We start from the raw sequence: 13,090 nt of genomic DNA on the forward strand, positions 1-13,090 counted from the left end.
TGACTGCAAGCTTCCGCTCATGTCATGATGTCAGTGCAGGAAGTGCTGCACTTTGCTGGATATCCCGCCCGCCACTCATACTGCAAGTCAAGAAACAGACACGGACTCACAGAGGCAGGAAAGAGGCGGGAGAAGTAAATCTCCCAAGAGTCTCTGGCCATGCCCACCGCTTTCTTCTTCACATTCTCATCCTGTGTTCCTGAAAACTGTTCCACGTTGTTCTCCGCTGTCAGAGGGAGAGAGGGAGAGAGAGAGAGAGCAGATCACAGAGCTAAACCTGACAGGGTCAAACCAATCAGTGGTGTTTTAAAGATGTAGAAGAAGTAGTGTTCTAGTTAGTGTTTTTAATACCGAAGAAAGTTTTCATCTTCTGCCTCTCCTCCTGCGTGATCCGGATACAGGCCTCAGAGAAGGTATCATGGACAATCTGCAAGAAAACATACACATTCACACACATGCACTCCCTACAGTGCTGATCAAGAATTATCATTCAGTGCTGCTGTAAATGACTATTAACATTTTATTAAACAGCAGAGAGAGGGCACTGTCCCATGCAAATAGTGTAAAAGTGCAGCAACCTGTTTGAAGAGCAGGTCCAGAATCAGTGGACTGTTAAAGGTTTCTCGGGGGTAGAACACCTGGAAACACAGGAGCAGGGACAGTGTAAGTATTCATCAAAAAATATATGCAGTAAGGTGTTTACATGCTCACCAGCAAATGAATACTTGGTAGAATATGACTCTATTTTTTTTTTTTTTTCTGAGATGATTTTGACTTTTGGTATATATTAAATTATTTCATTAAAACAGTTCCAGTGCTGTCATTTGGTGGAAGAGGAGCTAGGGGGAAAAAAATGCCTGCAATTTTCATAATGTAATTTGACAAAACTTTTGCTCCCATATAAACAAAGAAAAAGACACATCAGTACTATAGTATGATTGACGAGTGTGTGTGTGTGTGTGTGTGTGTGCGTGGGGCACCTCTTTCCTCAGATAAAGTTTCCAGGGCACGTTGGTGTAGGTGTAGTGTTCTTCACTGGTCCTGCTGTGGAGCTGAGTCTGAATGATCTCCTCCTCCATTGGCAACTCTCTAGAGACTGGACACACACACACACACACACACACACACACACACACACCCTCACATTCAATATGTAATCTGCTCTCTCTCGCAAACTCTTCTTTGATTGATAAATACATTTTATCTGGTCACAGTTCATTCAACGAAGGTAGATCAATAACATCTTAAATATAAAAAATGTCTGTTACAGTGTCTTGTCACTTATGCCTTTTTGTGTTTCTGACACATTTTTGAAAAAATGCTCTTTTTTTGCTCTTTTCACACAGTTCAATATGTCATCCTTATGTACATTAATTAGTAAACACACAGATATAAGTAGGCAGGAAACTACAAAAACAGACAAATTGAAGTCCTTCCTGGGGACAGGTATGTAAAATACTCACCTGGTGGAGGGGGGGTGCTTATCTGGGAGGTTATCTTTCTTCTCGTGGCAACCTTAACTCCTCCTTCTTCTCTGAGCTGAGAGGACGGAGGCTTCCTTTGAGTCTGAGAAAGCAAAAGAGAGTCCGAAATCAAAACAGTGATTGAAATCAGATTTGAAGGGCAGACATGTTAACAAGTTAATTTAATTTAATTTATTACTAAAACACAGACAAAAGGCAGAGGTGTCATAAACTACTAAAACACACTTTCTTTTAACACTAGTCCATGGTGTGTTTGTGTGTGTGTGTGTGTGTGTGTGTGTGTGTGTGTGTGTGTACCGGTGAAGGCGGGTTGGCCATCTGGTCTTTAAGGATCTCCATAGCTTCATCATGAGGATCTGGCTTCTTTGTAAATACCCTTCCCTCTCCTTTCCTGCACAGACACGCACACACAAACACACACACATGTACACAAAAGCAAACAGAGAAAGACTGAACACAAGGAGTTTAATGATTCATTCAATGTACAGATACATCAATTATAGATAATAAATTCTGCTGACTGAACTGTATCGGTTTACTAAAAGAAATAAATTGACTGGATATCTCTGACTTCGGCCTAAAGTAACATAAAATGCTTTGAACCAAATCATAATTCTTGAAAAAAAGACCTAAAAAGTTGTGGTGATCTACCAGAAAACTGTTGATTACAACTTTGTCAATAATATCTTTTTACTTTTTTTCATATTTCAGAAGGAAAATGGGTATAAACCTTTAGTGTAAAGTACAGAATTGAATTGTTGACTTGAATCGTGCCTCCAAAACTCAAATCAAACCATTAAAAAAAAGGAAAATTGTTCTTCAATCAACTCACCAATGAGTGAATCTTGAATACAACTGAGTCTCTGTCAAGCGACAGATTCAAGTTGCCAGTAAATGCCTGTGAACGACAGCTTCTTGTGTATGTGTGTGTTTGTGTGTGTTACCTCTGAGTGGCAGGAGGTGCGGGAGCTGGTGGAGGCTGGTGCTGTTTGATGATGTCTTTGATGTCGTGGCTGGGCTCCATGCGCTCTGTGTTGTTCACACTGGACCGTACCACATCCTCAGGAGGGGGGGCTCGTGTTGGACCTGGAACGTACCAGTTTATTGAATCTAACTTCAAGCACATTTATTTTAAGAAGTTCAATATAATTTAGTGGCTTTTCTTAGTTAAGAACTAGAGTGACTTGCTGGTGCCTGAGTTTCAGTCAAAGATTCAGTCAAGGCTTGCATGATCAGTGTTTTTAAGTCCATACAAGCTCCCACTCCAAGCAACTGCCAATGAAATTGACACTGAAACTGTCACTTAAAGATACTGAAAAATTTCCATTTACATTCCCATAAAACATGTAAAGCCAGTGTAGCTGTCTGCCTTGCCAGGTGTTGTGATCTTGAGGATGGGAGCTAGTTAGAAACATATCCTGGTTTCTCCTGTTTTTATTTGTATCTTTATATATGTATACTGTGATTACTGATGTCACTGATGCTGTCAAATCCAGCTGGAGTTGACACCAACTCCACAATAATTATACGTACAATCATATTAAATTACATCCTCCTGTTACTGCAAAAACATGTACTGCACCTGCACAATCACATGTTTGAATCTGGCTCGCTCATGTTCTCAGTTTCATGGCATGTTTTCATTATACATTACCTAATCTGCTGAGAAAATACATGCGTAAAACAAACAAACAAACAAACAAACAAATAAATAAATAAAGGCAAAATGGGTGAAAGAAAGCACTGGCTTTTGTGTGTCAGAGTTTGCAACATACTCGTTTTTTGCTGTGATTGTTTTCGGTGAACAGGAGGAGGGCTGATCTCATTGATCTGAAAAAACAGAGAGAAGTAGTGATATACATTGGTATGAATTCAGCTGCAATTGCTGTTTTTGCGCATGCTGGCATGTGTGTGTGTGTGTATGTACTCACAGGGCTGGGCGCTCTGGAGTGTGTGTGGTGCTGTGTGGGCGGGGACACAGGGGCCGGGGCGGCAGGAGGAAAAGAGGACAGCATCTGCTGCTGAATAGCCATTGCCTGCATGGTCATCTGCTGCGCCTGGGACACACACACACACACACACACACACACACACACACACAAAAACAACATTCTTAAAACAGTATACCTGGATGTATATTCCTCATATTATTCACTTATTTGCATGATGTGTGTTCAGACAAACTCTGCTCTCAGACAAAAGCAGCAGTAGTATCTGAGCTTTTCAGAGGGAGGTTAGGGACACACCAAGCCAACGTCTCACACCAAGCATCAACCAGACCGCAGACACGCTGTCTGCTAAAAACTATCCAGAAACACACCGCATAAACTACAGCTGACAGCTGACATGAGTACAGATTCTGTACATGTGTGAGAGAAAATAATTCTCCATACCAGGAGCAGCAGTGGTCTTTAAAAAATGCAAAGCAGAAGCCACACGATCATAGACACCCGGGGTAGCTTTTAATTATACAAAATGCTGGAATCGGCAGATGAAGTGATGCTGAGAACAAGCAGCGCACAATCTGTGTGCCTTCTTGGCAGTGTCATTTGCTTACTTTGCTCATTAACATTTCTCTTCTCACGCTCTGATTTGCTAAAGCTGAGCAGCCAATCAGAAAGCTCTCTCTTGCTACTGGGTACGATTCCGGCCAAATGCCTATGCTGCATGTCACCCTTTCCCGTCTCTCTACTGTCACTTTGAAATAAAACAGAAATGCCTAAAAAAAATGTAAACAAAATAAAAACTCAATGATGACTTGTAGAAAGTTTCACAGAATATTTGATAGTACATCTTGTGAGGACAGACCAGAATGATGGCTTGCTGGTTGATGATGGCCTGTTGCTGCTGAGTCAGGACTGCCTGCTCTGATCCTAGAGACACACAAGCACATGTAAACACAGATGTCATTTAATAGACACATTCGCAGTGGAGAAACACGGCAAAAGCACCAACACTGCAAAGGCCCCGCAGATTCCTCTGCAACACAAAACCGCAGAGTGGCAAACCTTCACAGCACACGGAACTGCAGCTTATAAAAGTGTCAGGGGTTAAGACGATCGATTCAGCATGGCTTATCATGACCTACATACACTATATTGCCAAAAGTATTCGCTCATCTATCCAAATCATTGAATTCAGGTGTTCCAATCACTTCCATGACCACAGGTGTATAAAATCAAGCACCTAGGCATGCAGACTACTTCTACAAACATTTGTGAAAGAATGGGTCGCTCTCAGGAGCTCAGTGAATTCCAGCATGGTGCTGTAATAGTAATGTAATAGGATGTCACCTGTGCAGTAAGTCCAGTTGTGAAACTTCCTCGCTACTAAATATTCCACAATCAACTGTTAGTGGTACTATAACAAAGTAGAAGCGATTGGGAACGACAGCAACTCAGCCACGGAGTGGTAGGCCACATAAAATCACAGAGCGGGGTCAGCGGATGCTGAGACGCATAGTGCGCAGAGGACGCCAACTTTCTGCAGAGTCAATAGCTTGAGACCTTTAAACTTCATGTGATCTTCAGATTAGCTCAAGAGCAGTGCGTAGAGAGCTTCATGGAATGGGTTTCCATGGCCGAGCAGCTGCATCCAAGCCTTACATCACCAAGCACAATGCAAAGCATCGGATGCAGCGGTGTAAAGCACACCGCCACTGGACTCTAGAGCAGTGGACACGTGTTCTCTGCAGTGACGAGTCACGCTTCTCCGTCTGGCAATCTGATGGATGAGTCTGGGTTTGGTGGTTGCCAAGAGAACGGTACTTGTCTGACTGCATTGTGCCAAGTGTAAAGTTTGGTGGAGGGGGGATTATGGTGTGGGGTTGTTTTTCGGACGTTGGGCTCGGCCCCTTAGTTCCAGTGAAAGGAACTCTTAATGCTTCAGCATACAAAGACATTTTGGACAATTTCATGCTCCCAACTTTGTGGGAACAGTTTGGAGATGGCCCCTTCCTGTTCCAACATGACTGCGCACCAGTGCACAAAGCAAGGTCCATAAAGACATGGATAAGCGAGTTTGGTGTGGAAGAACTTGACTGGCCTGCACAGAGTCCTGACCTCAACCCGAGAGAACACCTTTGGGATGAATTAGAGCGGAGACTGCGAGCCAGGCCTTCTTGTCCAACATCAGTGTTTGACCTCACAAATGCACTTCTGGAAGAATGGTCAAAAATTCCCATAAACACACTCCTAAACCTTGTGGAAAGCCTTCCTAGAAGAGTTGAAGCTGTTATAGCTGCAAAGGATGGGCCCACATCATATTAAATCCTATGGTTTAAGAATGGGATGTCACTCATGTTCATATGTGTGCGAAGGCAGCCGAGCGAATACTTTTGGCAATATAGTGTATGACCCAAGCATGCCCGCACACTGAGGGCCACACATGCTGACAAACCCGTCGGCATTCATTGTACCTGGCATCACCGAGAGGCCTGGCACCACGGACACGCCAGGGACAGAGGACATCCCTGGCACCGCAGGGGACAGACTGGGGACCCCATTGACAGGGGAAGCTACATCCGCATCACTGTCAGCGGCGGGGGCAGAGCTGGGTGGACGCTGAGTGGGTGTCGGGGTTGGTGCTACACGTGTGGCAGGAGGGTCTGCTGTGGTCTGCTGATGATAGGGCTGCTGGGGTCGATTGTATTGGTGGTATTGTTGCTGTTCTTGCTGCTGCTGCTGCTGTTCTTGGTATTGTTGGTGGTGATGGTGGTGGGAGGGGATTGGCATGGCGGGGATGGGTGGCATCATTCCTCCTGCTACGGGGAGCACTGGCACAGCTTGGGGAGTAGCAGGTAGGAAACAGGGTTAGGGACTGAAACGGTAAAAGTTCAGGGTGAAGTGCAGATGGTTATGGGTGAAGGTTTTTACAGATATGTAAACAGGACCGGGTCAGTTTATTTTATTTATTTATTTATTTTTATTTGACAGGGACAATACAAAAAAACAATGTATCAAGTTATAAAACATGAAACCGTTGCATTGTATATGGGGTTTATAGCCAAGGCTAGTTTGCGACCCGAGTCCCTGGTTGGGCCTTTCTATACAATATCTACAATATATGATTAAAAATGATCAATTACACCAAATTACAGTGATAAAAGCTGTGTCATCACCAATTTAAAATATGCCAATTAGTGTTCGCACATTTGGTTGGATTTCAACCAGAGTTTAACCTTATCATTAAATATTTTTATATCAGTTTCTTTTTTTATTTCAGTTGGTAGGGCATTCCACAAATGTATCCCTTTCACTGAATAAGACGATTGACCAAATGTGGTAAGGATTGGTAAAGGCTTGGAGCTCTGCATTCGAGTGTAGACTTATTAATTAAGGGCAGAAAGAAGTCTTGCAAGGTGCAAGACACAGCAGTTTGGGTTCTGTTGGTCTTCTTTAGCAAACCCCACCCCCCCACAGGTGAATTTTTCTTTTGTCTTGAGTGGGAGGGCAGCCACTGTAATGTACAAAAAAAAAAATGTTTTTATTGTAGCCTTGGACTACAAAGCTTTCACAGAATTTATGGGCTTGCACAAAAAACGCACATGGCAAACGCACAGGCTTCAACATACCATTCCTTCTGGTGCAAAAATATTTGGGCAATTTTTATAGAGGCATATCTACAGTACATAAATATGAATAATAAAAAGTGTAATATTAAATGAATTACTCAAAACCTGCTGGATAAATTGCAGCAACAAGTAGCGGATACAGCTGAATTTGGTATGTACAGGAATATTAAGATATGGTACCAAACCCAGCTCTGATGTGGTTTAGCCCTGGCCAGTGAAGCAGGTAGGTTTAACAACATAAGCAAGAAGACAGAGTATGTTTGGTTTATGATCTCAGTGATGTTGAGAACAAATCCCACTTTATGTTCTACTGTCCACTGTATGAAGATCTGAGGGCTGCCTTGCTTGAAGCTGTGCAATATAGAAATCCAAGGTTATTTGCTTTCTCAACATGAGCTTCTCAAGACTGCTATTTACATATGTTAAGCCTGGAAACAAGGCAAGCTCTTTGCTTAAATGCCTTTGCTTGATATTTAATTTATTTTGTTTATTTTCCTATGTCCTTTACTTATGTCCTCTTTGGGTTTACATTCTGTACTATGCAACAACTATTTATCGGACAGTTTGGCCTCATATTTGCTGTGATTATACTTATTCGTGTTTTTCAAGCTCATGTAGGCTGGGCATCATTGGTGATACATGACACTTATAAAAAATGAACTAAACTAAATTTAAAATTAAAAATACACGCAGCTGCAAGTTTTTGCCTTTTTTTTGGGGAAACCTGTTTTCCACATTTTCATCTAATATTAAACGTAACATGGTGATAGGTCAAATACTGCCGGTACACTGGTGTTTGTTGTTCTCTGTTGTGGTGTCGTGTTTCAACAGGTGACTTGTGACAATGCAACGCCCCGCTCCTGGCACACAGTGGGATGAAAAGAGCTACAGGTCTCGTGGATTGTACTGCGCACCATCGTTTCATCTTACAAAGTATACTGCCATCTTAAGGAACTGCTAACCTACCTAAAGGAATTTCATTTAATCTGGCTTCCAGTGATGATGGTCTGAATGCTGTTTCAGAAGACTTACCACCTGAATATTTCTTATGTTTTCAAATTTGTTCTCGGCATGAAAATGATCAGATTAAGAAATATTTAACATCCACGCAAGGCCTAGTTAGGGTGCATAGCTTTAATGTGCACCTCCCTTTAGAAATAAACTTTGAATCCATGGTCTCCAGAAAGAAAAATGGCAAAATCAGTGTCAAAATAACATTTGATTGTCTTCCTGGAGGCTCAGCGGATTAAGGCTCATACCGTCTTCTTCGCAACCCTTGCCAATGATACCCTCCCTCAAATGCCTTAGATACACGGTAATATTTCATAATATTTTCCTTTTTGTGGAATTCAGTTCGGGGTTTAACATTATTGGTATTTTAGAAACATAAAACTTGACACCTGGACATTCAGAGGATTGCTAACATTCCCTGCATATTTCCCAGACAGAGTGAAGGGAAACCAAGAAAGAGAAAGAGAAAGAGAAAGAGAAAGAGGAGTAATTAGAGACATTAAGGTAAAAAAGAGTGATGGAGAGGTGATAAATATTGAATTCCATAATGTCCGGACAGTGAAAAGTGATTGTGAAACCTTGGCAACAGCCAGAGAGAGATACAAGAGAATAAACGAAAGAAAGACACACAGGGAAGGAGAAACTGAAAGACAACAGTAAACAGAAAAAAAAGAGACAAAGAAAGAGAGAAAGAGTATAAGCGTAGACACTTGTACAGAGTAAATGAGTCATCCGGGGTTTCTGTGAATGGCCGATGCATTATCCATGAGGGCAGACTGCTCATTAGAGGCTCTAAGCGAGAGATTGAGGTTGGAGAACTGTACACCTGAACCTTTCACACTTCTGTCCTGTCAGGTGTGACTAAGCCAGTTTACTCCTCACCTTAATTTGCCAGTTAACAATGTGGAGACAATTAAGCGTGTAATTATAGTAACCACATGTAATTACATTGCAATACACAACACAGAGCTAAGAAACATTTTAATCCCCCCGTTTTTAGCTGCCAACTGTGGTGTACATCTCACAGAGTGAAAACATGATATACTTAGGTTAACTATAAGTTATTATACCACATTTTTCATATACCTCATATAGGATGGGATTTCAATAATGTCTGTGTTGAAAAAAGTGGACCTATTCTTCAACTCACAGAGAGACTGGAAATGTTTACACCTTTATTTCTGTACTTGGAGATTAAGAAAATGTTAAGTTGTCATATAGGAATCTGAGTTAGAAGAATTGTGGCCCAAAGTGTTTGTTTCCAGGATTTGACGGCAGCTCTAGAGGGGGAAAGAGGGCAGAACTATTCATCAGCCAGAGTCTGATGCTGAGTATTTAAGACCCACTTAGAACAAGCTGAATTATTGATGCCGGTGGAGCGGGAGAGAGGAATGGATGGATGGAAGGACAAAAGAATGATTGGCATTGATAAATGGAGCAAAAAACTGAAAGGGAGGGCCAGATGGATGGTTGGAAAGCATCAGCTGAACACACCAGAAAGACACAGAACTGGTAAGAAACTGCTACGGACCCAGGCCAACGCCTAGAGACCATCTTTGCACAAATGCAGACATTAGCGAACACAAACTGAGCACATGCACGCGCCTGCACTCACTCAAACCCCAGACACAGATGTCAGACACAATCGAGACATAACAGACAACAAGTGTTTCACCTCCGGGGTGTATTCCTGGTGGATAGGGCCGGGTGGGGGCCGCGTGACTCTGGTCCCCCTCTCCTTTGCCTCCTGCTGCAATGCCTACACCTCCTCCTCCCTTTATCCTCGCTGACAAGGTCCCTGCCTTCTCCATGTCCTGGTAAACAGACAGCAGGAGGGAGAGAGGAAAACAGACAGAGAGGGAGAGAGAGAGAGAGAGAGAGAGTATGAGTGTTTTTGTGGAGTGGAAGAGGATGAGGGACGACCAGGGTTAAAGACACCTGGAGCAGGAGAGAGAAAGAGAGAGGGATAACAAGAACGAGGCTGATGGAGGTTATGCTATTGGCTGATTCAGACCTCCTCGGTGAGCCGGTAGTGCCGTGGGAATTGAATACTCCCTGGGGTGTACCGTACACACTGGAAGAGACGCTCAAACACCCACACAAACACACCCTTTGACCTCACATGCACACACACACATACATATGCTTACCAGTATACACTGTGTGACCTAACAAACTCATACACACTTGGTCAAGGCTTTAAAGTAAAGTAATAATTTGCATACAAAAAATATTTTGCTACTCTATGCTGGCAGTTGATACGACAGTAGTGATTCACCCACATCAAAGGAAAGCTTTCACATTGGCTGTTAAAAAAAACACTGGCAAAAAATTATTTGTTGCACATGAAGGAGAAGGACTGAGGAGTGAGCATGACCAGGGAAACAAAGAAAACAGCGCCACATACATAAACTCAAACTTCATCAGCACAAAATTCACAGGCCCGCCCACCCTGTTTGACTGACAGGTGATCTCTGGGAAGTGCAGAAACACCACAGCTGACAACAACAAGGATCAAAAGGAGTACAACTGTGACCCTGAGTGGTCAAATAATCTGCAATGGGAAGAGTGTTTTTAAAATGCCAATCTCAGATATCAGTATATTCATTTTTTTCCCCTGGTGATGTATCTTTTAGATCTCCTCCATGAGAGCCTTTTCTTTTGCTTGTTAAATTGTGAAGCAGAGGGCGTAGAGAGAGAGAGAGCTGCCTGCTGCTACAGTCAAATACGGTAGGTCGCTCAGTAACCTAATCACCCCTCCACCAGGTGATCACATCTGCTCCATTCATATAAGGCCAGTCCCACCGGATCACATGTTCCATCCATCCGTCAACGCTCGCTTCCATTCACAATCGAGGCGGCAGATCAGGTGGAGCGGGCATTTAGAGAGAGGAGAGGTATCTGGATAATTTCAAACAGAGGCTTTGAAGCTAAATATGAAGTGAACAGAACTACTGAAACTGGGAGAAGAAGATAGAGGAAGTGGAGCTGTGTATTTGTGTGTGTGTGTGTGTGTGCGTGTGTGTGTGTGTGCTACTCACCACGCTGCTGTCTGACAGTACAGGGTCAAACAGGCTGTCCAGGTAGCGATCCATTCCTCTCTGAGTCTGACCGTCACTGAAAGCGTCCGACTCCACTGGACACAGACAGCAGACTGGCTTTAAACTGCCGCTTAACATGCAACTACAAACTTTGATTCATTAATTGAAAAAAATATTTGATTTTGTGTACAGTCATGGTTCTCAACTGGTTTTACATCTGAACTCTTACTTGACCTTGCTGACGTACAGTATAGAGTAGGTTCAGGTTCAGTTTATTGCACTAACAAAAATCATATAAAACATTAAAGGACAGTAACATAGATAGAGCACCTAGTGACTGGAGGAGAAAAAAAGAAAAAACAACAAAACCCAGTGGTTTTCAAAGTGGGTCCGGGGACCCCCAGGGATCCTTGAGGGTCTTAAAGGGGGTCCTCAGTAAAATGAGGAAGTTTAAATGCCTAAATAAAATAAAATTAATACATTAATTTTATTATGCAAAAGTAATTGTGTGAGCAGTAATCACAATTTTTTTGTGGGGGAGATGTAATTCCCAGCACCACAAGAATAGAATGAACACATGTGTTTCTGTTTGTGTGCATTTTTTTTTTTCCACGTGATTATTTAACTGGACCAAGAAAAATGTACAGCTGTACATGACAATGCAGTGGAGTAATTGGAATATACCACTCTATATGGTATTTTTAGTTTACTGTACTACCATATATACTTGCTACAATCCTGATATTGTAAATATGGTAGTATTGCATAGTTTAAGAAAACATTCCCACTTCCTAAGTTGGTATTTTGACCCTCTTTGAACTTGTGACACACTCTTCCTGACTCTTATGTGAATGTGTGTGCATGCATTTCTTGACGTGTGTGCAAGGGCTTGTGTGTTCATGTGTGATTGTGTGTTTGAGTGTGTACCATGGCTGTAGTATCCATCAGAGTCAGGCAGACTGTAGGCTGGCCTGCCGCTGACAGGACGGGATGGAGGAATCTCCTCATCTGAGTCGAAACCACTGCCAAACAAAGTCCTGAGAGAGGAGACGAGAGAAGAGGAGACGAGAGGAGAGAAGAGAAGAGAAGAGAAGAGAAGAGTTTATTCTCTCACAGTGTTTGTTCTGAGAGTGTGTATTTATGTGTGTTTTCTGTACTCACAGGCTGGCATTAGCCCTAACCCTTGCAGGACCCTCAGCCGCAGCACTGATGATGAAGTAGCTCTTCTGCTTTGGGAAGTCAAGTGGCAGCTCAAGGTCTGCGATCAGGTCCATCACATAGTCGTGCCCGGCTAACTCCACCCACTGGGCCTGCTCCTTCATGAGAACTGAACTCCCCCTCCACCAGTCGGCCACTCCCCTGCAGGACCGCACAGTTCAAAAACCCATTAATGCTGTATACAAAAGCATTTTCACCATCTGATGAATACTTTTAAGATTCTTGCTGGTCTACAGCAAAAAAAAATCTGCTGATGCAACCTAATATGACATAACAGATAAGTCTAAAAATGTAAAAAAAAACAAAAAAACAAAAAAAAAACAACTGGTGATTAACCACTGAACTACAGTTTCATATCACTGAAAAAATTATGTCATCAACTGTATGATATTTGTACCTGTGGCGTAGGATGTCTCCTGCTAAATCCTCTCCACTGGTCCAGGAATGGACAGGACACAGGAATGACGCTCCTACAGACAATAACAGAAAAAACGAGAGACAAGTAAATTCTCAAACTGTTTCCCTGTGTTTCCGGCAGATCTTTGAAAGCTATACCATAATAAATCGTTCTACTGAGAGACCCAGAGCCTTGATGTTCCATGACTCGATACTGACTGGCAATAAATAATCAATGACCACGGGCTGTAATCAATCCCACTGAATAAATGTGATGCCAGCGGTCATGCAATGCACTTCCCACTGTGTGTCACTGAGGTGTGTACACATTTAACTTGAAGGTGAGAAAGACTAGTAACCTGATATTC

The 13,090-nt window shown here is 42.6% G+C and overlaps 1 protein-coding gene across 1 annotated transcript in view; it reads right to left on the reverse strand.

Annotated features, from left to right (window-relative positions):
- Positions 1 to 13,090, reverse strand: part of myo15aa (myosin XVAa) — a 58,848-nt gene that overhangs the window by 16,235 nt on the left and 29,523 nt on the right. Inside the window, exons 31-45 of the mRNA XM_030058359.1 lie at positions 12,724 to 12,796; positions 12,270 to 12,467; positions 12,036 to 12,145; positions 11,109 to 11,203; positions 9,743 to 9,881; positions 4,293 to 4,357; positions 3,362 to 3,541; positions 3,260 to 3,269; positions 2,429 to 2,570; positions 1,782 to 1,875; positions 1,464 to 1,566; positions 981 to 1,096; positions 579 to 638; positions 352 to 427; positions 111 to 226 (exon numbers count right to left, since the gene is read on the reverse strand). Coding sequence (XP_029914219.1) covers positions 111 to 226; positions 352 to 427; positions 579 to 638; positions 981 to 1,096; positions 1,464 to 1,566; positions 1,782 to 1,875; positions 2,429 to 2,570; positions 3,260 to 3,269; positions 3,362 to 3,541; positions 4,293 to 4,357; positions 9,743 to 9,881; positions 11,109 to 11,203; positions 12,036 to 12,145; positions 12,270 to 12,467; positions 12,724 to 12,796 — 1,577 coding nt within the window. The remainder of the gene's footprint in view (positions 1 to 110; positions 227 to 351; positions 428 to 578; positions 639 to 980; positions 1,097 to 1,463; positions 1,567 to 1,781; positions 1,876 to 2,428; positions 2,571 to 3,259; positions 3,270 to 3,361; positions 3,542 to 4,292; positions 4,358 to 9,742; positions 9,882 to 11,108; positions 11,204 to 12,035; positions 12,146 to 12,269; positions 12,468 to 12,723; positions 12,797 to 13,090) is intronic.

This window comes from Myripristis murdjan, chromosome 8 (assembly GCF_902150065.1).
Source record: "Myripristis murdjan chromosome 8, fMyrMur1.1, whole genome shotgun sequence".
Classification (NCBI taxonomy): Eukaryota; Metazoa; Chordata; class Actinopteri; order Holocentriformes; family Holocentridae; genus Myripristis; species Myripristis murdjan.